Source organism: Lichenostomus cassidix, chromosome 1Aa (genome assembly GCF_008360975.1).
Source record: "Lichenostomus cassidix isolate B80296 chromosome 1Aa, HeHo_3.0, whole genome shotgun sequence".
Taxonomy (NCBI): Eukaryota; Metazoa; Chordata; class Aves; order Passeriformes; family Meliphagidae; genus Lichenostomus; species Lichenostomus cassidix.
Window position 1 is genome coordinate 35,986,141 of NC_139480.1, and position 26,809 is coordinate 36,012,949.

A 26,809-nucleotide genomic window follows, 5' to 3' on the forward strand; every position below is an offset into this window, starting at 1 on the left:
GGTGCTTGGGGCAGACATCTCCCTGTGTGACTGAGCTGTGAGCCTCGTGCTGGCTGACCACGACACCTCTTCTTCACTTGGGTACTGCTCACAATCACAGTACAACCTTTGGGCAAACTCAGCACAGTGAGCTTTTCTGATATATCACTATAACACATTTTCTAAAACTTGAGCACATGCTTTCTGATCGTGTTTTCTGGAACCTTTCTTACATTACAGCACATAAGCCAAAATACTGCATTACAGCCTCTCAGATCATGTGTAAAACCTGTACTAGCTACCTCAACCCTCTCAGACACTCTGCTTGTGTATTTGGGGATTTCTGGTTGCCCCAAATACAGTATAAAATAAGTTTTAAGCAACCATTTATCACCTCCTTTTTAGGTTGACTTCACACTAGGGTGCAACAAAACTCCCATCAGACTTAAAATACCCAGCCTGACTGCAACTTCCACATGAGGCATAGGGTCATTAACAAGCTGAAAGATTTTCAATTGTTGCACAAGCCAGCTCATGCTAGTTTTTTAATTAGCTCCTCATGCATTCCAGGAAGCTGGTTTGAGAACTGGGATGGCCAGTAGCAGGCAGGGGACAGACACAGCTAAAGAAAGCTCATGAGCCAGTTCAGAAGATATGTTCCAAGTTCCTCCCCAGGTCTTTTGCCTTTTATTCTCCAATTCAGGTATTACATTTCCACTGGTTTCCACCAGGATTGTGCATGCACCTTGACATGTTCACAGAAGTTCCACAATACAGAGTTTCACAACTGGGACGGGTCCCTACAATTGGGACACCAGGGTGACATAACAGATTCTGGAGAATTTCCCACTGAATAGAATGGGGAGAACATAATTACCACATCGTAGCACTACAATGTCTCGTAAACATAGAATAGACTAGATCCATTTACCACAAAAATCACAGAAAGTAACTTATCAAAGAATATATATTTTATGCAAAATATACATTTGTAGAATATAATTTTAATACAACTTTTATACTTATTGATGTTGGTTTTGCAACATTTTGAATTAAAAAAAAAACACAAAATAGTCTTGCTGCCAGAATTTTATTTCTGATATACTTATAGTTTGAGGTAACAATGAAAGAAGACTGTGTGCTGTGAACAAAGTCAGTGATGCTTGTCTGCAGTACATTTCTGTTATCAAAGTGAAAAGTAAACTTAGGACTTGGCATGTACACTAGAATTCATAACAATTTAGGTCATGGTAAACCGAGAAAGCAAGGACTTATGAAAACCTACTCTGTTAAAATTTGTGACTTTTGCAATATATGCCATTAGTATGACAGGAGTCAAGACAGATGTAGTTTACATCACTATCATTATTAAGCGTGTGTCTTTGTACGATCCACAGCACAACTTACTGCAGGAACCAGGAATAATAAACACAGGGGTGTGGGTCTTTGCATGGAGCCTTAGCAATGATGACATGAATTCAGCTTTCCTTGATATAGATAAAAACTGATATTCCATGCACACGAATTTTATTTACACTGACTCATCAACAGTGACTAGTCACCCCTTCCTCTGGCAGCAGTAATTATGAGCAGTCTTTCATCTTCTTTAACAACCTCTACTTCGCACGCAAAGTCTCAGTGACCTCCTCAAGGTGTGAGCTGTTTATCAGGGCCCATTCAGCAGCAGCAGTCTCTTTCCAGTACAGTCCTTGGTATGGCTAAATTCCATTGTCCCCTTTTCAGCAGTCAAAAATCCATGATAAATTCTGTACAACACTGTAGTTAATATAACAGCAGCACCAGATATTATATTAATTCATTTGCTAAAAGCTGTTTGCAATTATCTCTCTATTGACAATATTTTACCAAAAGTAAATCAATGTACATCTCTAAATATCAGAAATTTATACTTTGATAAATACATTCTTGTACAAGAATTCTGACATGCAGGTCATGCTATCAGGTTAGGCTATATACAGAAGAACATGTTACATGGTCAACAATAAGTTGTATTTCCTTTCCTAACAAAAAATAAAAAATGACAATCAGGTATTATTCAACAATTTCAAGGATCACTTAAGATTTCAGTCATATGGTCTTCCCCATGTAGTTCTAAAACTCTAGAGTTTAGGGTAATTTTTCCTCACCAGCCCAGAACCTCAAATTTGCCATTGCATTTGTCCTGTTGCATAAACAGAGGTTAATATTGAATGAAAAAGCCACTAGAGGAGATACAGGTTCAAAATTGTAATGAATGCTGGTTGCTAGGAGGAAGATTGATGCAATAGGCAACCGGTCAGTGCTGAAAAGCCACTACTAAATCCCACTCGAAAAATCTTAGGAGTGCACACGAGTTAGTCTAGATGATACTAACTGCACTTGAAAAATACGTATATTTCTATCTATATACAGATGTATAGTCCATATGAAAAAAAAAAAAGGAAAGGAGAAAAAATGTTCTTAGTTCAACTTAAAAGAGGGGGGCATTTTAACAGTATCTCTGTGCTTTATGGAGACAGATGGAGAATACAAGGAGACAAGGTTGCAAAACAGACAGACAAACAACATATAGGACAAAGCACCTCAAAAAACATTGACTGAAGAAATTTTTGAAGCCCATGAGCCAGAGGTATAAGGCTGGTCAAAAACCCAACTTGAGAACTACTACCCTCTTACAATGGTACAAAAAAGCCCCCAATAATAGTTTCAATTTTACTTGGTACTCAGCTTCTGAAAATGTTGAAGAACCCTGGAGTAGATAAATTACTACAGTACCAAGCAGCACTTGCTAGCTTAAAATTGCAAGTCTGGATGGCGTTTACCTTTCTTGCATGTTTTGTGCCTTCCCCAAGCCATTAAGAAAGAGATCTGGCTTCTGCTTGCGTGTAACCAGTAATGACAACCTCTTTGCAGTTATCTGTGTGCAAACAACCGGAGACATTCAGAACTCTGATACAGCAATCCAGTACCGAAATAAGTCAATCACAAAATAAAGTCGTTTTATAAACAAGTAGATAGTTAAAAAATAAAAGAAAAGGTTAAACAAAGAAAAACAATCCCACATGCAGACCAGTTTATCAGTGCTTTCATTTCAGCAGGATGGTAACAATGTGAGAACACACATCCAGAGCTCTCTGTGGTCTCCACGGTCGGCAACACTGCTTGTCAGGTGATGGAGACAGGATGGTCCATGCAAATGAGCAGACCCTTCAGAGCAGACATCTTCAGAATGGATTAGAGTCACAAGAAATGGAGGTTCAATGGAGTGACAATTACTTGGAAGCACATTATTTTAAGTAAATCTCCCTGAAAATATGCTTATTTATTGAATGTACTGGACAACGGCATCCACTAACTGTCCTTTTATTGCCACAGGAAAGTAGGACAATATAGTAGATTAAAGGAGAAATGCTACCTTAAGTAACCTTTAAAAGCCAAGACAAAAATCTTCAGCTACCCAAGTGGCTTTTCTCACTACTGGCAGTTGTATCATGCAGGAGTTAGACCATATTTGTGGACCCTATGCTTAATGCTACATTTATTTCCAATATGTGATAAACAGTATTTGTTTTACTACTCTGTAGCCGATTGATGCCATCTGGTTTACAAGATGGAAGGGATGGGAGACCGAGAGCGCCTTAGAGGACAAGGTGAGCTGTAGGGTGATGTTACTGGAGACAGTCGCAGAGCATTGCCTGTCAAGCCAGCTATGTTGTTTAAGCTTCGAGATTTTTCATAGCCTTGTATGAGAAAATGCACAGACATCAGTTGAATTCAGCCAAAAAATAGACAAAGACAAACAATACAATGTAATGTAATCCAAGGAGCTATCAGGGACTCAGAGGGAATCTGCCTGCAAAAAATCTCAGTGCTGAGACACATTACGGCCAAAAGAAATTAATAAATAAAATTATTTACAATTTAATGCATCTATTTTTTCCCCAAAAAATTAAACAGACCGCCACACAAGAGGTCTGACCTGCTCTTCCACATTCCATCTTGCCCTTAGTATCACTCTGTGGGCTTCAGCAGGGTTGCACAGAGTGCAAGGTAAAGGATCCCACCAGGGTGACTGAGCTATCAGGCTAAGCATAACCAAAAACCCATTTAGACAGACTACAGAAACTGTTAGAATTATATAGTCTCTGCTAAAGTCAATTCCTAATAAAGGACAATTTTTTCTTTAAAATGAATAAACCAGAAACCAGATAAATTTTATACAGTATATGTAAATCACTTTTGCAGAGGACTGAATGATAATATAAGAAGGTTCATCTTCAGAAATATTAACCCTTAGACTTTGTTTCTAATTTTAAAGTCTAGTAAGACAACAGTGTTCAACATATTTGTAAATGCCTCCTGAATGGCAAATTTAAAACATTGAATTTGGGATTCTTTTCTAGGTGATTTGAACAAAATCAATGGTATTAATCCATATAAGCAAGTAGTAAATAATTGATCATTAAATGAGGCAACCACATAATGCTTCACAATTTGAAGGGAACATTGCACTGGCAGACATTTCTGTTCACATACACTGTGGGCTCTAGCTATCAACTTTTTGCCACTGTGGATTGTTTTCACCTTGTAGAGGCTATGCTGTAAAACAATGAAAAAAACCTGCTATTCACTGCATCACTATCTTACTATTCAAGTATTTTCAGCAACTCCCGAATAATCCCATTTGTTCAGAAAAGGATCTTCTCATCAGTCTGATGAGAGGTATCAGCAAGGAAATACATCAAATATTAAGCTGGGCAGGACCTTGCTCCTCAAGTACATGGATGCATGCTTCACTGCAAGCATCAGAAGTCTCACTGATTTCAGTGGCACTACAGATTTCCTTCAAGACAAGTATGCATTTAAGCATTTGTCAGGTTAAGATGTTCAGTGATAAATTGCTTACAGTGAAATAATGAGACTTTTTCCACAGAAACTATAAAATACCAATGACAATAAAGCTAAACACCACATGGAAGATCAGAAAACCTTTTTTTTTCCTGATTGAAATGGTTATTTGCTCAAAGTCCAGATCTCTAGGTAATAGACAGTTAACAGGACCTTTAGGAAAAATCATATCTTGGGCTCTCCCCATATGACAATTAACATATTTCTGACCTACAGAGACTTGCATACTGTAAAACTATACTTAATGCAAATGTATAACCTCATGTCTGCTAAAACATTGTGCAATGTTCTCTCCAGATGGCAAGGGCAGACTAGACTGATACTACACAGAATTCTCATACATTTCTGAAAGAGCTTCCAGTTTCTGAGTTTCTATCAGTATTTACACAGATTAGAAGGAGTTATATTTGAAAAGGGAATTGAAGGGAAGCACAATGCTAGTGTATATATTTAAACTCCCTGTAAAGATAAAGCTTATTTTAAAAATCCCAAAATAATCAGGTAACTTTATTACATAGAAACTAGGAAAGTAGTTTTTAATATTATTTTCCTGCTACTCTTCTAATGATAAAAGGAAAGAACTGATAGAGGAAGATGGTAAAAATTATAAATAAAATAGTAACTCCTAAAAATGAAAAACAGATACACAAGATGAATAGAGAGAGACACATGATCCAAAATCAGTACTTTTCAGGTATTTTAGTGGATCAGCTCTGAATCAGTATCATCTTAGAGATGGAGATAAGGTGTTAATGCAAAAAAGCTTAGAATAAAATATAATTGAACACAACCAAGAAACAACCAAGGAACAAACCAAAAAAGAAGAATGTACCAAAAGGAAGAAAGAAAGAAAGAGAAAAAATAAAATGCAAAACTAGTAGACTTGATGTGTGAATGAAATTCAAGGATTCAAACCCATTTGTATATTACTTGAAGATATTTTCCATTTATGAACTTCCCTACTCTGTATAAAATACACTCCAAAGCCAGTGGCTAGAACATTTCAGCCTCAACTATGATAATCATCAGAGCCAGACAAAGATCACATTGCTCATCAAAAAACTGTCTAATCTGAACTCAAGCCCCAATTTTCCAGTAAAAACTATAAAACCATTTTCTTTTAAATCTAGATTTACAAATTAAAATGTTCCAGGATAAAATATGTTTTATTGTTATATAAATATGTCTTTAGTAGCTGATGGGTAACTTCTTTTATTATTTCTGATCTTCTCTAGTCATGCTTACTGCCATAGCTTGCTGAGTGAAGTCAAAAATCTGATCTTGCAAGACACCATGGCAGTCTACCTTATCCAGGTGTTCTTGACCTCCTCAAAGACTATGACCATTAGAGATATTTTAAATAATCCTAGTTGTTGAGAAGACAGTGTGAAATACACTCTCAGTTGAAAATGCATTAAATCTGTGCAAAACCATGTGTGCAATGAATTTTCATTTAAGCTAAACGTTATATGTGGGAGTATGTAAAATACCGGAGCACAGAGAGTCATACTCCTTGCAAATACCATACACATGGAACTGGTTGCATATCTGCCTTCACAGGTTTAACCTACTGAGCTCATGCTTTGAAGTGTAAAAAAGAGCATTTGCAGAACTACCCAAGAGAATTCCTTAGAGTATATGGCTGGCTGAGACAGCTATGGTTGCTATACACCAAGCAAATAAAAAAAAAAAAAAATCCAGAAAAATCTCAGGCAAAAATGTTTGTCCAGTGCCACATGGCTACTTCAGATGAACTCTGAGGTGAGAAACTACACATTAGCACTCAGGAATGTAAGATCTCTTGGAATGATACAATTTCAGAAGAATATGATTTGCTAAGAAACAAAAGCAGTTCCTATCTAAGGAAATTGGAAAACTACCACTGGCATTGCTGACCTTAGGTCTATGTCCTGATGTTTGCAGCCACAGCCAGCTGTGGCCTGATGGGGTAGAAACGATCAGTCATGGGGGAGACGCAAGTAAGAAACAGTTTTGCAAATCCACATGGGAGCAGCTATCCTACTGAGCAGTGAGCAATCAGACTTGAGGAGGCTGAATAACTAGAAAGGCATTTTTAGCACCTTGCAAGGTCAAGCATTGTTTTACTACATACTTGAATTATGGTTGGGGTAGACAGTAATCTTTTAGTATCAGTGGTGTATTGCCAAGAAAAAAAACATTTCTTGGCATTATAAGCTCAAACTTTTATTCAAAAGAAATCTAAATAACATCTCAGGATATGCTTTTTTGTGTTCAGAATAAAAATGTTGCTTATTCTCACATTTCAACCTTTAAAGTGTATTCAGCTGTAAATTTTATTAAGTTGTTAAGAGCAGACCAAAGTTTTAATATGATTAATTTGTCTTTTAGAATGACAAATTATATTGAATGATGAGTGGTTGAATGAGCAATGTCTGAATTGCAGGCTTTTCCGTTAGAGATTAGACAAATGAAAACACAAGTGAAATGAGGGTCCAACATCAAGCACATTTTTTGAAGACTAAAGGGGATGGGTGTTTCTAAAAGGAAAAGAATGACTAGGAGTAAAGAAAAAAAGATACATTGTGAGTACAGTCTTTCCTCTTAGAGCATTGTGCACATCATTTTACTCTGAGATTGTTTTTCACAAGCACATTGCTGAGTAACCTTTTACGATCTAATGAAAGAAGTCCATACCTTTCCTGATCCCTCCATCAGTAGCACACGTGTAATCACCTGTGGTCAGTAGGAAACATGTTCCCCCTCTTCTGTTTTTGTCTCTTGTACTAGAACGTCTGATGGGAGGGAGCCTTTCACCAGGTGAGAGTGGCTGCTCACTTCCTGCACTGTCTTCACCTGATAACACTGGTTAAAGCACCATGCCCATTTACAGACAATAATGAATGAGGAAATGAGACATCACAAAGAGCTTATGCTGAATGCCAGATATTCCCATCACTCAAAAAATAGCTACAAAATAAATCATTAGAAGAAAACAAGATTGCAATTCATCATTAATCAGTACAAAATGGCAAAAGGTATACGTTTTGTTCAAGAACAAATGATCTTTTGACTTTCCTGTTCTTCTTCTAAAATTTATATAAAATTAGATTAAACTAACATGAACTGAGAAATAGCCAAACCAAGGCTCAGTTAGTCACCTGCTCTGGATGGTAACTTGTCAGAATATAGTCAGCCTTGGATATTTTAAACACTTATTTACTATTTTGGCTATCGTTTTTGCTAAAGAGGAGGTCAGGTTAGGCATTTTTGCTTAGAATATTTTGTTCAATATTTTAAAGACAACCCCTCACCCAGAAGGGCTATATTCAACATTTGGCACTATACACTGTTTAATAACACAGCTTTCATTTCCGTATTTATTACACTTGCACTGCTTGTCATCATAAGTACCCGACATTAAATGCTTTCTTTGGTCTCTGTACTTTATTTTGTCAAACAGCAAAACTTGTACCTCTCCTGATTTGTCACACCCAAAGGACTCTCTTTTAAAATTATCTACTATTCCAAATTCAGGCCACACTTCAAGAAAAAAAATCTCTACTCAGTACAGCACATAACTTCAGCTTTACCTTTGCATTTAAACCTGAGAATGCAAAGGGCAAAATTCAGCTTCGAAGTTTTGCACATAATTCATAGTGACTCTAATAACATTCTCTACCAGAAATAAAGCTACAGTGCATGATGTGAGCGGTGGCACTACTGAAAATAAAGATAACATTTTAAAATGGCTCCTTCTTGCATGTCTGCTTTCTCTCTAGCTTCAAGGATTATAACCCCTTGTAAATAAAGCTGTAGACACAAAAAAAAGTGTCTCTCAGTTCTAATTACACTAAGCCTTCTCCATTCAGAACACGTTTAGTAGGACCTAATGGCATGAAAAAGCTGTTATCATTAACACTTTAAAGATGTTATCTCAAAGTGGGTATCAGTCAAAGCACTGAAAAACTAACTACACTTTACTGTCAGTCTGAGCCTTTTCAAGCATTTCCATCCTCTTAAATATATTCAGGATGTTCAAAAAGCTCTGTTAACTTTGTGAACAGTAACTCGGAGAGTGAAACCAAGCTACTTTGAACATAAATGTTATTCAGTAGCAGAGCAACAGACCAAAGGATATTGTTCAGAGACCGATTTTCCAAGCTCTTCTTTTTAAAAACTAAATTTCAATTACTGAATGACACCAGTCATGAGTGGTTTTGCTCTTGTTATTCTTTAGCAGCTTTACAGCAGGAGTCCAATGACTGGTATCTGAGCTTTATAAACAGATTGTGTTTGGCTTAAGATTAAATATGCTTAAGAAATGAGGAAAAATATTCTTGCTTCTAAAATGTTTAATTACACTGAGTGGTAAAATTTACTCTTTAATTGCAACAGATTTGGAACATGGAGCAGTGGCTTGGAGGAACTGAGGCTGCCGTTTGATATGCAATTTCACTGAGTAAAGCACAAAATACTCCTTATTCATCATTTGGAACTCTAACAAATAAGGTAATAGAAATCACGAAAATCAACTGTAATAGCGATGATGGTGCTAAAGGCTGTCACTTCCTTTTTTCTTGACAAGCTTTACATCAACTATGCTAGTATAATTTAATGAATAGTAAATATCATGCAATGTCTCATCTAACACAGATGAAGGAGGTTCTTTTAGCCAGGGAAGCAGAATGCCAAATGGAAAGAAAACTAGAAAGAAATTTTCTTCCTATTTCCTTTGAGTGCTGGGCTTTGGATGTAAAGCACCTGCTCCTTTTAAATGACTGCTTCTTTGTAGGATCTTGCTTAACAGGCCACGATGTGGCACAGGCAAAGCTGACACAAGAGACAGACACTGAGGCAAAACACCATGGAGTCCAACAGGGTGGGACACGGTGGCTGCTCAAATAGTCACAGTCATGCAGAAAAACAAGAAACATCCATACAACGCAACAAACAACAGGCAAAAGAAAAGGTTGATATCATCAGCAGGAAAGCATTCTCAACAGAGCAAGCAAAACTGTATAGACCAGCTACATAGAGGTTTGGGAACGTCACTATACCTATTTTTTCCTCTATGAGACTGACACACGCAAATGTTGGAGGGGAGAAGGGTGGGAGCTACATCTTCTCCTGGCAGAAAGACTGGCTGCTTTCTGACCCCTACCAAACATACTGGTCTATAAAGTGTTTCCAGAGAACATGCATTTCCAGTGGGGTCCTACCTGATGATCTGTTGTGCTCCATCATCTGGTTGTCCTTGCCCAGGCAGATGTCACCCTGCGTGCTATTGCAGGCCATGTTCAAGTCTGTCTTGCAGAAGGTGGGTGAGCTGGCTTGAGGAGCAGGAGGGATGTGCTTCTTTCGCTTCCTTGGCAGTTTCTGCTTTGCCATGGCCAGGGAGTAGTACATCCCAAAATTGTTAACTATCACAGGCACAGGCATGGCTATGGTGAGCACTCCCGCCAGCGCACACAGGGCTCCCACCAGCATGCCTGACCAAGTCCGTGGATACATATCCCCGTATCCCAGGGTGGTCATGGTGACTACAGCCCACCAGAAGCCGATAGGGATATTTTTGAACTGTGTGTGTTCACTTGCTGACGGGTCGTTAGGCTGGGCTCCCACCCGCTCTGCGTAGTAGATCATAGTGGCAAATATCAAAACACCAAGTGCCAGGAATATTATCAGCAGCAGAAATTCGTTGGTGCTGGCTCGCAGAGTGTGGCCCAGCACTCTGAGGCCAACGAAGTGCCGTGTGAGCTTGAAAATTCGAAGGATCCTGACAAACCTTACCACCCTGAGGAAACCAAGCACGTCCTTAGCAGCTTTGGAGGAGAGCCCACTCAGGCCCACTTCTAAGTAAAAGGGCAGGATGGCCACAAAGTCAATGATATTCAAGAGGTTTTTGATGAATTCAAGTTTGTTGGGAGAAAAAATAACACGCACTAAAAATTCAAATGTAAACCATACCACGCAGACTCCTTCCACATATGTCAGTGCAGGATCTGTCTCAATCTCATACTGTAGCACAGCCTCCGTCCCGTTGATGACCTGCTCAGTTTTGTTTATAATAGTATTGAAAGCCTCGTGTGTTTCCAGGCAGAAGGTTGTGATTGAAACTAAGATGAAGAATAAAGAGGCAAAAGCGATGAACTGAAACACAAAGAGATAAAAGAGACATCAGAACCACACAGCTCTTCACATTAATATTAACTATGTCAGTGTTTATAGTAAAACTTTTACTCATTCATTCCCAAATGTCTGACAAATTCATATGCCTAAAAATTTCCATCTAGGCCAGAGGAGAGCTGCAGACCACTCTTATATGCAGGCCAGGAGTCCAGGAGCAGGAAAAGTCTTGGCAACGGACACTATGACAAAATGCAACTCCCTGAGCAAGTGGCAACAAATTCTTTAATCTGTGCTAAATTGTCTGAATTTGATTCAGTTATCAACGCGTCTTGCAAACAGCCCCTGTACACACCAACCACAGCAATATTTAAAGATATCTACCTCTCACACAGTGGAAAATGGGATTGACCATAAGGGTCTTGAGATAGTGGTTCAGAATTCACACCTGTCTTGAAGAGCACCTCAGAGGGATCTAGGAGCACATCCAAATTCTGGGCTTCGTTTGAATTTTCAACCATTCACAGACACAGGATATTTACGGATAGAAAATGCTTTCTGTGTTACAGGTGGAGCTGGTTACATAGCCTGTTATGTTTGTAGTCATCCACCACTGACTCTTTTGAGCAGCACTATAGTAAATCTAGTAGAACCTCACACCGTGCAGTGGCAGAGCTTTGCCACAGTCTTAGGATCCACAATCCTGCTAACCAAGTTACATATCCAGGACAATCCAAACAAAAAGGAAACACAAATTCAGTTCTGGTAGAGGCATGTGAATTGATAAAATACAGGTAAATAACCTGGAAACAGCTGTCACAGAGGATTGTTTAGGACTTAAAAATCATATAATGCCTGATCTTTAACTCAGCCATCGCGGTCAAGCATTGAATAACAGAGAACATCCAGGACAGCATCTCAAAAATTAACAAGGAGCCAAACAGCTAGAGCAGGAGATAGATTTTCTTACACTGAGTAAAATACACTGAAAGAAAAGGTGACTTGAGGTCAGCTGTTCCTTTGCTAAAATGGTTAACTTCTTTTCAATGACATTACCACCATATCAGCTAGCACTTGAACAGCAGTGTTGTGGTACACAAATAACCATATTTTTAATTTTGAATTTTAATCTTAATAGATATTTTATAGCCAATATTATCCTGAGAGAAAAAAAGCCTCCTGGAACCATGAAGATTTTTTAAAGTGTTAGGGGCCCAAAGAGGCAAAAAGATGCCTAAACATATTTTAAAAAAGACCTAGTGCCTATATGTTACTGCATGGAAATCTTGAATCTCATTGGAAAAAAAACTACTTGCAAGGCAGACTTAATAACAGCCATAAGCAGGAATGCCTCTGTTCTGTCACTTTAAACCAGGATACAACATTGTGGCAAAACTGATCTTGTTGTACTATGGATATCAATGACTGAATTTAGTATTAGCATTCAGATTCAGTGTTATGTGCCACAGGAACTCATTTGGGCTCATACAATACTGAATGGTTGCATTTTTCTAACACAGAACATAGGTTAGACAACAAAATATTGTCTCTAAAACTTGTAGAGAGAATTCCTTTTATTCTGGAAACAAGCTTAAATTTGAAATGTAGGCCTGGCAAATATATTACATTCAGACTCACGAGACGGATCTACAAAATATCCCATATAACTACCTATATCAGATATTTGCAGCTTATTTATGGCTTCCTTTCCTCAGTCAATGAAAAAAAGTTATTACACCATGCCCTACAACTGCAAACACGCTAAATCTGTTACCTTTCAAAAAGGACTGACTCAGGGACTGAACTGAACACTTATCATCCAGTCTGAACTTCTAGACACAAGCTAAGCAAACAATCTTACACTGTCTGATTTTTCCAGAACAGGCTTTTCTGCCTTTGCCTTAACTACAAAATTGCTGTATGTTCATAGCTCACAGCACCTGACACCAACAAACACAAAAGAGCCTCAGTTTTGTGTGAGACAACTAGAGTCAGCAAATACAACCAGATTTATATAACCTAAGTGAATTAATCTCAGCAGATCTTTGCAAAACCTCTCCACAAGATGGATAGAGAATTTATCAGACTCTAAGCCACTGGTGGGTTAAGAATGACCCTTGGGTGTCTCCTAGAGCATCCTCCAGAATCCTTCTACACAGTCAAGGATGGAAAAAGCAAACAAATCTTTGGAGCCTGACAATCACTGAAGCTAAGTTAGCACTGTAGTTTCTAATTTAGGAGGGAACTTTTGACAGATAAAATATTGGGCAACCTCTTCAACAGCAACACTTTTTCAGACAACTGTGATTTTTTTTGTCTGAAATTAAAAGAAAACTACATTCAGCCTAGCCAAAGTAAAATTTACCAACTATATAATTTATCAACAACTTAGATACAATAAGGATTAAGTGTGCATTCAACACTGCAGTGAATCTAACAATATGTAAATAACTATCACAATTGACTGGACTGTATTTCGGGAGGAGAGAATCCATTCAGGTTCAGAACCTTTCTAAGAAAAATGCCAAGTACCAAGAGATTAACTACAGGTAGAACTGCCTGACAAGCTATTTATCGCTGTTTTGCTTAACATTGACACTGCACTGACATTGCACTTGGCACTTGGCACTTGGCAAGGCAGACTGAAATTTTTAGCTGTGCACCTACATTCAGTGTTTTATTATTCCTAAAGGAAAAAGACATTCAGTCATGTCCAAAATCTGATATCATATTCCATTATCCTAAAGACAGTCGTCTTCCAGAGGTTAGAACAAAGACAAGTAAAACTATCAGTATGGTGGTAGATTTCTTGGTAAGCCTGCAAAATAACCATTCATAGAAATGTAAAATAAGATTTACACATTTTGCCACGCATATGCATGATATCACTGATTTTGAGCAAATACACACATTCCTTTTATCTCCCATTGCATTTGGTTTGAAACAGTCAGCTCCTTGGATCAGGACAGAGCTTGCATAGCACCTAGCAAGATAAAGCCTCATACATGAGACCTATGATGTTACTGCAATAATCAGAGTGTTGAGAGAACATGCAAGAAGCAAATGCAAAGATCAATGCAAGAAGGAACATTTTATCAATCCAACAAAAAATGTTTAGGAATTTATTTTACATTAACAAAGATTCTTCCACAGTATTATGTTACAGAATACCAGGAAGTGCACTGAAAAATCTCTACCATGTTTTTCATACACATCTGTGATGATGGAAATTAAATGAAGTCATGTGCTATATTCACTTTATGCTTTCCTTTTCCTTCATCCTAATTCCAGCTTCTCTAAAGTAATCAGCTTCTAAAAATACATCCACTTTTGTTCATGTGGGCAAACACCACATTTCACACAAAGTCAGTACAGATCTGAACTCACAGATTCTCTGGTGCATGTGAGCAACCAAGTTTTGTTCCTCAGTCCCGCAATAGTTCCTTAGTCCACAATAACTGGGGTAACACACACAACTTATTGTTTTGTTTCCTTTTTTCTTTTATGAAGCACAAAAATAGAAAAGGATTTATCCTGATCATTATTTCAGACAGGTTAAGAAAGAGACATTTTTCTGTTTGAATCATTTGCAGCCTTTCACTGTGGGAAATTCTGAAAACTCAGGTTATGACCAGTTGCAAGACAAGTTCAGCCTTGGCATACAATCAAACAGCTTATTCACCCCCTTTTCTAAACCAAAGATTGCAGCATAAATATATAGTTTGAAAGCCTTCCAAAAAAGCTGAAGAAAAATTTTCAAATAATATCTAAGTAATTATAAAATAAAATAAAATAAAATATATCATCCAAGTAATTATAAAATAAAATATCCAAATAATATCCAAGTAATCAGGATCCTTTTCTCCTGTCTTAAAAAGTGGAGCTTTTTAATAAATATTTTTTTTATTGCAATGTATGCAATAAAATTAACTTTCTTCATTTAAAATTAATATTTCTTCATTTTTTTTCCTCCTGAGGGAACCACTTTTCCAAGTGACAGAATGGCTGTAGACACACTCCAGGGCCACCATTTTTGAAACTTAAATCAATACAAATTGAATTAATAAAAAGTTCAGCCCATTTTTGCCAGTAAAAAGCAGTTAAAAGTTACAAAAATGTTCAGTATGTAATACACAGCATGCAGAACATTCCTCATTAAGCAGTTAAAGCTCTCAGTAGGCTGCTGATTCCCTCTGCTCACATTATGAAGACAGTCTGCACCCAATTTTGTTCTCGTGTGTCAGCATCACATGCTCAGACAATAGAGATTCCACATCTCATCTAGTTGACGGGATCACCAGCCAAGCTCTGTCGCCAAATTCTGCTAATGTTCACAGTAAGTGGATTAATCATCTATAACTTGGTTTTCAATGAAGCACACAAATCAACAATGAATGCAGGATGCCTGCAGATAACGTGTTGGAAGTAGAAAACTTTATGATTTGTACTTTGAATTCAGTGTCTCATGGGGGACTGAGTAGCTCAGAGCTTAAAGCAATTTCAAAATTGACAACCAATCCTAGAACACCAAATTAAGCAGTCTGTGGATTAGCAGAACTTTATGAGTCTAAAGTCAAGTTTACCTTGCACATAGCTACTTAAGTGCCTTGAAAAATTAAAGTCACTAAAAATTGTGGCTGCAAATGACCTGACAATGGTCTTATCTCACAGGCCATATCTGGATTTCACAGTAGGAAAAGGCACATGGTCAGAGGATGCTGTGGCTCACATCTGACCCAAGTTTCCTTTCCAAGCAAACCCAGACGTGGGACTGGCCATGGTCCTGTGATGGAGCCAGGGACTTACTGCAACCATTCTAAGGCTTAGCAGCTTAGACAGAGCCCAAAAAAACAATAACAGAGCTAGAAACTGATCCTCACACTCAGGTGTATTATACGTATTCATAAAATCAGACTCATAGTACTCCATATTTAAAATAAGTTTCATCTCTCCATCCCACACCCTTAATAGAGGCTATTTCTAAACAATTATTTAGTGTTCCACAATGGACAGGTCATGGTCAGTGAAGAGGTTAATGCACAGTGAAGCACTAATAGTCACAGTCATCCTTGCTTCTTGCTTCATATTAAAGCATTGAAAAAAATTTCTGACAACATTTCAGTGTTTTCCCCTAAAAAGTTTGTATCTTGTCTGGATACAGCTTGTTCTGGGGCTGGATCTCAAGTCCTCCTCTTTCAACTCCCCTCACTGTGTAATGTATATTTTCTAACACGAGCATTTAATAGCAGCTTTTAAGATTCACTTGGTTTGAGTTACATTCCAGGACACAAAAGGTTTGCCCTTGACACACTTGACAACAGAAAAAGAAAATGACTGAATATTTAATAAGCCCTTGAAAATACAACTCTTATTATTCTCTAATGCAGATACAGAAATGCCTTTAAAGAAATAAGATTAAAATGTTGCTTTAAATAAATATCTTCACAGGCACATTATGAGATTTGATACATGCATGTTGCTAGAATTTAAAACCATTTTTAAAAATCAATATTCCTCCCCACCGCACTCATAGACTAAAAATACAATGATAGAGCATCCAAGAAAAGAGGCTGTGGTGTTTTTTTTTCCCTAAAGAAACTAGCTTTGATGGCTTGCTCACTATTGTAACCCATATCCTGCTCTCATTAAAAAAGATAAGAGGTTACTGAACAACTTAATTTTTCCTGACCAAAAAGAGAGTAAGGGAGTTTCCACTCGAGTTTTTTTGCTTTCCCAACAAATCATTCATGCTAAACAGAACCCTCAAAACAGGGTAACTTCTGTAGGATAACAAAATACTTAAAAGGAAAGCAGTATTTTTTTAATACCATACTGATTTTGAAAAAGTAAGACAAATCCATACTTTGGAGATTGAAAAATTATTTCCAGTGACGTCTGTTCACATTTGTTAGTTTAATCCTCATCTCTTCATATTTCAGAATATGCTACTAATTGTTTGAAAAAATAACTGATTCAGCTTCTTCCTCTTACTAACCCTCTGACCACAAAAATAATCTGAACTATGCATTAAATGCACCCAATCTCACTGACTGCAAGAATTTAGTCATATATATTCACTACAAAACTCTATTTTACAAATTATCTTCACACGTATTTTAAGATTCATCAATCTATTTCTTAGACTAAAACAGTTAATAGTGGTTATACCAAAATTATATATTTCCGTCGTAAACATCATGAGCTGATATTGATTTTTTTCTCTCTCTCAAGGATCAGGAAAGAAAAGTCTTTGTTCCTTTAAATCTTCCGTATATTTGTCCTATAATATTCTCCAGAAGTCTTTTTTATTCTTCCAGGAATTCAGACTGCCAGTGGCTTTATGAAATCCCCCTAGTTCTGTAGGGGGATTGAGTGAGACCCAGTCAAACAGGGAACAAAGCCAAAATCACGTACTGTTTCTAATCAGTCCCAACTAACTTGCAATGCTGATTTTTTAATCTAGTTTTATAGCTGTTTAGTCATATAAAACCAAAGTCTTAAAAAAATCCCATCAAAACTTCAATAAATTTGAGGGATTTGGGCATTCAATGAGAATACAACTCAATTATGATTGTTACTTATGCAAAAAAAAATCTGCATTTGTAAAGTACATGGCATGCGTCACTCAAAGCAACAACTATCATTGGAATGAAATCACAGAATTAGATATCACTTCCAGCTTTAAAGAGAGTTGTCTGTGTTTAGATTTGACAGATTGTCCTAATTTCTGATTTCAACATGATGGATTTTTTTCCCTCTGTTTAATTCCATCTGGCTATCAGGAGACTGTTAAAATCATAAGGTGATTTCAGAATGAGTTCTTGTGATGAACTTATATCTCTATATAGTTTAATGTTCTTTGTGGTGGAACTTAATGTGCATTTTACATAAACCCAAATATCTCACCAAACACACCATCAGTCTCTTCAATACTCTATTTCCCACAGCTGCTATTCTTCCTTAGCTGTAAGTTGCCTTTGGAAAATTATCATTTCAGGAAAAAAAGAAAAGGAAAGGTCACATTTTTATGTGATGCATTTTCAGTGCATTGTATCTGGATATACTCAGCAAGAAAACAAACACCATCAGTAGCTACTAACCAAACTACTGATATTTAAAATATAAACTCAAGGCAAACATACTATCAATTTACTTCACTATTCATAAATCACAACATTGCATTATGTCTCTCCAAAGATTAAGGAATGGGTACAGACATAGCATTTTAAATAAATCATCAAAGGACAAATAAAAACATGATACATGAAGTATCAGGCACCAAGACCAATTTTATGACTCCAAAAATCTGTCAGTCCTCCACCTTCTTTCATAAGGGGGACAAGGTGGAACGTCAGCATTAGAGTGGGTTTTTTAATGTCTGCATACAGATTTAACAGCCCAACCTTGGCATCCTAATTGAGAAAATCTGGCCATCATAATTTCTCAACCAACATCATGCCACAGTTAGAACTGCTCCTGCAAATATTTTTGTTTTCATTCTACAAAAGGTAAGTCTACTCTTTTCAAATCCCCAGTACAGTTCTACCTCATTTTTGCTCTCTTCTGCTAACAATATTTGGCATTCAATTTAGCAGTTAAACTGCTGCTGTTACAATTCTATACATAGTCATAAATGAATGAAAAACTCTGTATGTCAATACACTTCTATTGAGATACTGTCTGAGAAGAGCCTATAGCTAATGTCCAATATGTAGATTTATGGTGCAGTAGGATTTACAGCTGAGAGTGGCTACTATCTGTATGTAGTAGTGAGAACACAAATGTCCTGTTGCTTGCTCATTCTTTCCTCATTTGTTATAGTTTTAAAAGCCAGTTGACTTTCACTACCAGCTGGAGCATGAATAAAAAGGTTATTAATGCATCTTTTCATATTCAGAAATCCAGGCCCAAAATTAAGTCACTCTAATTACGTTGTTGGGTAAATCAGCAATCTAACACCACTTCGACTCAATGTCTGACTCAACAAATCTTAGTCACACCTACATTTTAAAGCAGATCATAATGAAAACCAGAGTTACAAATCATGCTGCAATTTAATTGCATTTAATTGATATATATCTTCCCAAAGAATTCGAAATGGATTTACAAAGCTACCCTGATTTAGATAAATGTTCTCCTGCTCAGCATGGAAAACTTTTTCTCTGACAAGTAACTGGAAAGAAGGCTTGAGAATGAATTTCAGTGGCAGGACCACACTTTATGCAGTGGGAGTCCCGTGGACAGGTCTCATCTTCTGCCCAGCACATTCCCTTGTACTCCATCCCCGATTACCTACCATGCAAGATTACAAATTTACTAAATGACCAGTGCTGTTTCCCACTAGGCAAATCAAAATCATCTCACTTTGTCATCCCATTGAGCAGCTAAGTAAAACATGTCATACCAACACACAACATACATCCCACTGCACACTATTGCCAATTGAAGATGCAGCAGAAGTCCTTGAATAGTAATTATGCTGCCTCCAAAAGCTTCCTTTGCCATTCACTTGAATTTATGAAGCTTGCTTCACTTGTGATTTTTTTGAGCTGTGACTATTGCAGCAATGTTTTTGTTTTAACAGCCAGCTGTGCACATTATTTTAACTAGACTTGGCATTTATATTCTAGCAATCACTTTTTAAAAAGGCATCAGCAAGGCTCACTTTGCCCTTGTCTTACTGAAAAGGTCTCCATGGCTATGTGGCTTGATAAGCAAACGACTGCCACTCATTCATTAAACATTGCTATAAATCAAACAGGCAAAATATTTATAGCAGCTGCAAAAACGCAATAGATGTTCTTCCTGGAGTCAAAGCAAAGGTGAGAAAAAGAGGAATTCACAGTTTGTATTCTGGTCTGGTATAAGACATTCAGAGGTTTATTATTACTAAAAGAGCATATTCCAAAATGAAGCTAAAATTGTCTGAAGGGAAGAAGAATGCAGATTCTGAAGCATGCATTTCAGCCAATCCCAAATTTACATAATGTGTCAAATTAGCCTCTCTGTTTGCTTTGTTGCCCTTCTCTAGACTACCTGCTGTTCACATCATCACAGCAAAGACTAGGCTCTGGGACCTGGCAACTTGAAATACTACACAGGCAGTATCTTTCTTTCTGCACTTGATTTATCATGAGAAGTTCTCATTTGGCTCAATAGGTCAAAACTAGAAAAAAATCTTCAGTATAATACTATTTATTATTAATAGACTTTCACACTGATGCAGACAAATGGAGAAAAGAGAGACATTTTTAAGACAAATTAATGAAAATTCTATTATAATGTAGTTTGCCTAGTACATAAATCTCACATCCATTAAAATTACAGAAACATTTTCATCTGTATCATCTCTTAAGCACTCAGGCTCATTTATGTCTATGTTTTCTCTCACTGAAAACAAGTCTGATGGCCTAATTTAAACTTACACTCGGGTGAATTTAGAAGAGATTTTGAGGCTTGACGTTCATTAAGATTTGTCATAGAGCCCATCTTAGCTTTCATCAGAGAAGCCTTATAACCAGCTCATGTAACCCTTTTTTGTTATCCCAAAACTAATCAAAACATTCTGGAATTATTTACAAGTTTTCCAGGCCTGTGTCTTTACTGTAAAATATAATAAGACTTCTACTGGAAGTGCTGGAATGAAAACTGCCAAACTACTTCTTAAAAATTGAAGGGACAGAGCCATTTCCAAGATACTAAGAAGTGTATGCAGAACCCTCAAACCACTGATTAACGAGTCTCCTTTGACTGGAAGCTTTTCCTTCTTTACACTATTTAAGTAGCATTGGTTTAATTTTTCTCACCTACGCTACAGTAATAAAATAGATTTGATATTAACTGGTACCTTTGCTTCATGACTGCAACTTAGTTACGGGAAAGGAGAACCACAAGGAATAGGATACCCAGACTATGGCATTGCCTAACCCTTAGCTGTGTGGTAGTCTTAATAATGAGCTTCCAGTGGAGCAGGTTTTGTGGAGTAATCAAGATTTAATAAAAGAAATCATGAACACAGAAACTTCAGTTTGTGGCTTCTTACAATAACTGTCACAGCTGCAATGTCATAATAAAACTTCTCTGCCATTTGCACGAACGGGGTAGACAACAGCAGGAGTAACTTAACTGACTCATGGCAGAGCACACAGTTCCAAGGCTCAGAAGTTTCCAACTCCCTCGTTCTGACTTGAAAATCCTCTAGGAAGCACAGATTTTTTTTTTCCCCTCAGGTGTCTGCAGTTTCATCCTTTCTGCATTTCCAGCTTCAGTGTGTCCCTGCTCTGGTACTGTCTCTCCCCTGTCCTTCCCTCCCTTTCTTAGCTCCAGCTCACTTCTGGTTTACTGTTGGATCCCAGACTTTCTTCCTTTCTTCTTCTGAGCAGTCTGTCCCTACCCTATTTGTATATTCATGTCCTATACCTCTAATCATTCTTTATTTTCGCATGCAGCTCTCTTTCCAGTGGTGATGTGCCTCTGTTCTTCCGGGCTCTTCCAGGCTCCAGCCTCAGCCTCCACTTCACATGCTACCCTGGATATTTGTCCCAAACCATTCGCTCAGTTAGTTAGTTTGTTCAGCTTGTTAGTCTCAGTTTTTGTATCTTTCAACCGCTCTCCACATTTCTGGATCTTTAAGCCCTTGTCCTTTGACATAAATCACCCTCCTGTATTCCATCTCCAAAAGCAAGAGATCTTCCTTCTGCTCCAGTGCTGATACCACTCCATGGTCCCCTGCTCCAGCCACTCCCTGTCATGTATCTTTTCTCCTCATCTCACAACCTCATCAGGATTTTTATGTCAGCCTACACTCCCCGTGCAGTTTCTGTGACTTTTTAATTTGTATCTGAAGGGCATATGTGTGTGGAAACTCATCTGCTTTTCCCAACCAAGTTACTGGTCTAATGAAAGATATTTTTTCTTTTAAACCAGATCTCACTTTGAGATTGAAGTCTTCCTCCTCTGCATGAACAAGTTTCCAGGAAAACGGAAGGAAGCATATATGCTGACCCTAACTAAACAAATCTACCTTCTAAAAAAATTAAAACAGCTCCACTTCAGAGAGATATTTACACCTTTCTATAGTTAAATCACTGGACAGTCCATAAAATAGAAACAATATCTCATCTTTAACCTTTTCCTAGGCCAGACATGACAGTGTCCTTGCAAGTCCTCCATGATCTCACACGACCCTCTGAAGTCTTAATATTATTAAAAAAAAAAATCTTTGAGATACTTAAATCAATGCAACTTAACACTCTGGTACAGCTGAAAGAGTAATGCACTTGGGGAAGAATTTCAGGTCAGAAGAGTATTTTTATGAGAGGGAAGGGTAAGGCTGCTGAAACTCCTATGCTTGATGTACATGAGTATGTTTCAAGTTCACAACACAATCACATAGATCAAAGCTAAATTTAGAGACAGTGAATTATTCATTGTAACAGTAGTCAGCTAGGCTTATCTGGACCCTGAGGAACCAAGCATATCACCCCAGACAACACTAGTTCACACAGACATGGCTTTTTCAGGCCTATCTTTTGACCCCACAGTGCAAAAAAGTTGCATTGGTCAACCAGTTGCCCAGAGTCTTGTTGAAGGTTTTTCTGAAAATAGGTAAGTAAGTGTATGTAGCTTACATCCAGTTTTTAATACCTTAAAATTCCATTTACCCTTGTCTCCAGGAATGCAGAAGTGACAGTTCAATTGAACTGAGAAAGCAAATGTAAGAAAGAGAAAAGCCACCAGTACAACAGTTATTAGGATACCCAGACAGCTGTGACATTCAGATTTCATTCCCTGTTCAAAGCAGACACTTGAACTGAGATGAAAGATAGTTCAAGTCCCTCCTCTAGAACCTGAGAGAAGCATGTTTAAGCATATGAAAAAGATTACACAAGTTTATGAGAGGGATTATGTGACACTGGGCCTGTGATAAGAGAGGATTGGACTCAGAGACCCAAGAGGCTCCCCCAGCCCCTTGTCCCCATGAATATTTCCAAATCCAATTTACACATTTATTTAATACACAGATTATGTTCTAAGCTATTGCCATTGCAAGCATTAGCACCGAATCTGCGAATAGCACCATTTCAAATATATTCCTATTATTTAGCTTAAACATTCTCTCAGAGCTTTATCACCAGCTTGCCCTAGGGACTGACACTAATACTTACACTCAGGGCTGGACTAATCAGCACAAGGACAAATATCAGCAACGTTGTGCATCATCCTGCTGAAGATTTCTTTATTCAAGAGCTTGGTATTGGTGATTAGGAGTTTGCTAGCAACAGAGGGGAAACACACAGGACTTGCTTCGTGACCTCAGGAAACATGAGGAATGAATTCCTGTGTCAGACCTGTCAAGCCACAATGGCATATATTTCTTCACAACCAGGTGCTGATATGGACAAGAATATTCATCCCAATCCAGCAGGCTTCAGAAGAAGCCTCCACAACATGCCAGGTAAAGCTACCGTCTACTACACTTTTGCTTTTTATGACAACTCGTCTCTTTCAGAGGTAGAACAGTTATTCAGAAAATAAGTATCTTTATTATTTTCCTTGTGATTCTAAACCCCACTTATTTTTTAACTTACATTATTAGCTTACTTATGAAAAAATCAATACTGAAATACACACAGTAGACCCATTCCAGGATCTTTTAAATTACATTCTCCACGCAAAGGGGTGTGGGAAAAAATATAAACTTAATATAAACATTTGGATCTTCTGGATGTCTAAAATTCACCTACAGTAAAGCAGCCAGCAATAAAAAATACTCTGATTGTAATGTATGTGTCCAAGTGAACATGCCATTTGAGTTGGCTGGTGCAGCTGCTTTTCTGTGCAACTAGGGTTTTCGGCTAGCTAAAGGCAGATAACTCTGCGTTGGTTATCTTTTCAATGGGCTGGTATTTTTCTTCATTTATTTATATATTTGATTTATTAAAGAGCTGGTGCTTTTACAATGATTCTCATAGCAATGAAAAGCAACATTTGCAGCATTCAGTGGAAACTGTGCATTAAGGGAATTCTCTAGAGAGCATTTCTGTGGTGAAGCCAGAGTTAGGAAATCAGGCAGTAAAGGAGATCTTTGACATGTCTGGAGATCTTGCTGATGATTATGCACAATGGGGACTATGGGAGAATGAATTGCCACTGCTGCCACTACCAGGCAGATTATGCTCACTAGAGACCTTTTGTGAATGTAATCTGCAAAAGGAGTGGCACGCAATGCCGCACTGGGGCACATTTTGCAGTTTCTACTTCCACTTTAAGGTCTACATGGGATATTTACTGCTGGCACTTTCCTTTCAAGACTGGTTACATCTGCCTGCATACTTCTCTTAAAAAAAAGAGCAAGTTACTTGTACATGGAATTAAAAGTGTTGTCGCTGCTGAAATATGCATGTGACATACCAGCAGAAGTCGGTCGCTGTGATGTTTATGAGGCAAACCAAAAAAATTAGCAGGATACCAGTGTTTTATGAGCCTCCTAAATCCACTTCGTAGTGGATTACAACTCTTTGTCCCTAAAGATGTTCAGATCTATAACAAAACTGCATTAAAACATCAGCTGTGGGGGTTTTCTTGGGGGGGTTGTTTTCGGACTGAAACTGCTTGGACAGATGATGATCATTAAAATGGTTTAATAAAAACTTATCACTTGCAGTGTTCAGGATTACTTTGCCAAGCAAGAGCAGAGACACATTGATAGACTGTATGTGACAAATCAGGAAGGCTGTGGGAAACAAGCAAAATTAAATGCATCAAAGGGTTCTTTCTATTTTGCAGCACATGACAGAGAGAGATCTTTTTCCTGCTCCATTTTAGGAATAAAAGGCTACTTCTTCTTTTACTAAAAGAGATGCTATAACATAAACGTTATCCCAGCCAGCCAGGTATTTCCCCTGCCCTCAACAGATTAATAGCCCAGAACAAAATCATTTGTGTGCAAGATTTACCAAGTATTCTAAGTTTACAATTATATTTGCAATACATAATTGTGTTTGATCCACAGTTTTACATCAGGCTGCTCTGGTCCATGCGATTATGAATTTGGCCCCTAGGGAGAGACAAGGGGTGACTGGTGACTGGTGCCAGGTGAGCAGGACCCACTGGTGCAGGACTCACACAAGGTACCAAGGTTGAGAGTAGCATCTCCACCCAACAAATGGAAAAATGGTGTGAGAAAGGCAATTTTTAGCATTGCAATAAACTACATTCATGTGATTTCATGGCAGCAGTGGTGACTCCCATCTGTGAACCCAGTCCTCCTCTTCTCTAGAGGAAAACAATGAAAAGAGAAGTTACTTTCTAAATTATTAAATAGATTCACCTATACAGAATATTTTTCACATACACACACACCCCTCCCCCGCCCCCAGCTCAAGGACCCCAGAAAGATCCAGGATACCACATGTACTGTGTGGGCTTACATTTTGAATCCCATCCATGTGCCTATCCTTCCTGATCCTGAGCACAATTCCATCCCACCATAGCAAGAGCAAGCAGCTCCCAGGCCACACCACTGTTATAGATTGCCCCAGTACCAAAAAGGGCTATTTCTAGCTTCCTCATATAGAACAGAGATGAAAACCATCAAAGTTCAGATAAAAATAACCTGTCTCCCACATCTCCTATGCAGTCTGGCTGCTTCCCAGACCTTCAGCCCTCTTGCTTCTCTGTCACTGCATTAATTTAATGCAGAAATGAAAAATTCCTAAACTGTGAATGACATCCAGTTGTCAGTGAAGGTGTTTGGATAAATCATTGTGCTTTGGTTTGATTTTTTTCTCTTGCTCCTTCACCTTCATTCATGTGAAGCTGAACCCTCAATGCCAGGGCACAAGTTTTCATTGGACACAAGAGCAATGCCCAGTAAGTTCCATTAGCAATTCCAGTACATTGCCACCTTACTGTGAACGTTTGGAAGGACAGCACACTGCATGACATGCAGGGTCTTTCCCTGCCAAGTTCTTGTGTGGAAACAAAGCTTCTGTCTCAGGCCCTCCAAACATACAGACATGAGTAATATTCTTCTAGTAATATCTTCCTTTATGATGAATGTGGACATTGATATAGTCTTAATGCATGAATAAGGCACTTATATCTTTTAAAACTTTCTGTGGCAGTGGATCTTCCAAGAGCACTGAAAAATGTCAAACTTCTTCCTCCCATAAGTCTCAATATATTTCTGGGTGGGAGGACATAAAGGAGCATTATACAACCTCTGGAAATGTTCCAGTGTGAAAAATCATAATGTCTGGTCAACTCCCTTAGTTCTAGCACATCATTTGCATGCTGCCACTTCAATTTCTAGAATAATGTAATCCAAGAGATGAAAAATTGCTGTTATTAAGACAAGAACTGCTTGTGAAATTTTCATTGGGGATTCCAGTCTCCTCAGGAGAGAATTTAACTTCTAATCTCCCCCATCTAACACCCCACAAAAGAGGTTTCCCTCAGAAAAAAACCTGGTAGCTGGGGGTCCAGATGCTCATAGGGGAGATGAAAGACCATGTTAAAGTCTCTAAGGAGTCAATGCGCACCCAAACTACAGTCTTGGACTGATGTGGAGTCCATCCTTCCCTGCCCTCCAGAGGGCTAAACAAGCTTTAAACCTCAAAATTTAATGTATTTGTTTTCCAGTCAGCCAAAACCATTATTTCATCCCAGTTCCCAGTGAGTAAGATTTTCTAACTGTAAGACTCCAACACACTCTCTCTCATTCTTTTCCTCTCCATCTCTTCTCTCTGCATCAAGCACCATCTGAAGTGACAGACAAGCAGACAATGCACCAGCCTTTTCAAATCCTACT

General features: G+C 38.0%; 1 protein-coding gene and 1 long non-coding RNA gene across 13 annotated transcripts in view; one reads left to right on the top strand and one right to left on the bottom strand.

The window, feature by feature from the left end:
• Nucleotides 1-632: 632 nt before the first annotated feature.
• KCNC2 (potassium voltage-gated channel subfamily C member 2) overlaps nucleotides 633-26,809 on the bottom strand; it is a 96,683-nt gene continuing 70,506 nt past the window's right edge. For 3 of the 12 annotated variants that reach the window (XM_085045087.1, XM_085045094.1, XM_085045100.1), the window contains exons 3-5: nucleotides 10,089-11,019; nucleotides 7,564-7,731; nucleotides 633-3,719 (exon numbers count right to left, since the gene is read on the bottom strand). In XM_085045087.1, the coding sequence (XP_084901213.1) occupies nucleotides 3,583-3,719; nucleotides 7,564-7,731; nucleotides 10,089-11,019 (1,236 nt within the window). In that variant the 3' untranslated portion in view covers nucleotides 633-3,582. Of the gene's footprint in view, nucleotides 3,720-7,563; nucleotides 7,732-9,220; nucleotides 9,763-10,088; nucleotides 11,020-26,809 lie in introns of those variants that run through there. The other 9 variants (XM_085045131.1, XR_014847647.1, XM_085045155.1 and 6 more) reach the window with 9 other exon arrangements.
• Nucleotides 22,023-25,180, top strand: LOC146443468 (uncharacterized). Its single transcript, XR_014847673.1, has 3 exons — nucleotides 22,023-23,452; nucleotides 24,784-24,890; nucleotides 25,010-25,180. It is a non-coding gene; the product is annotated as an uncharacterized LOC146443468 (long non-coding RNA).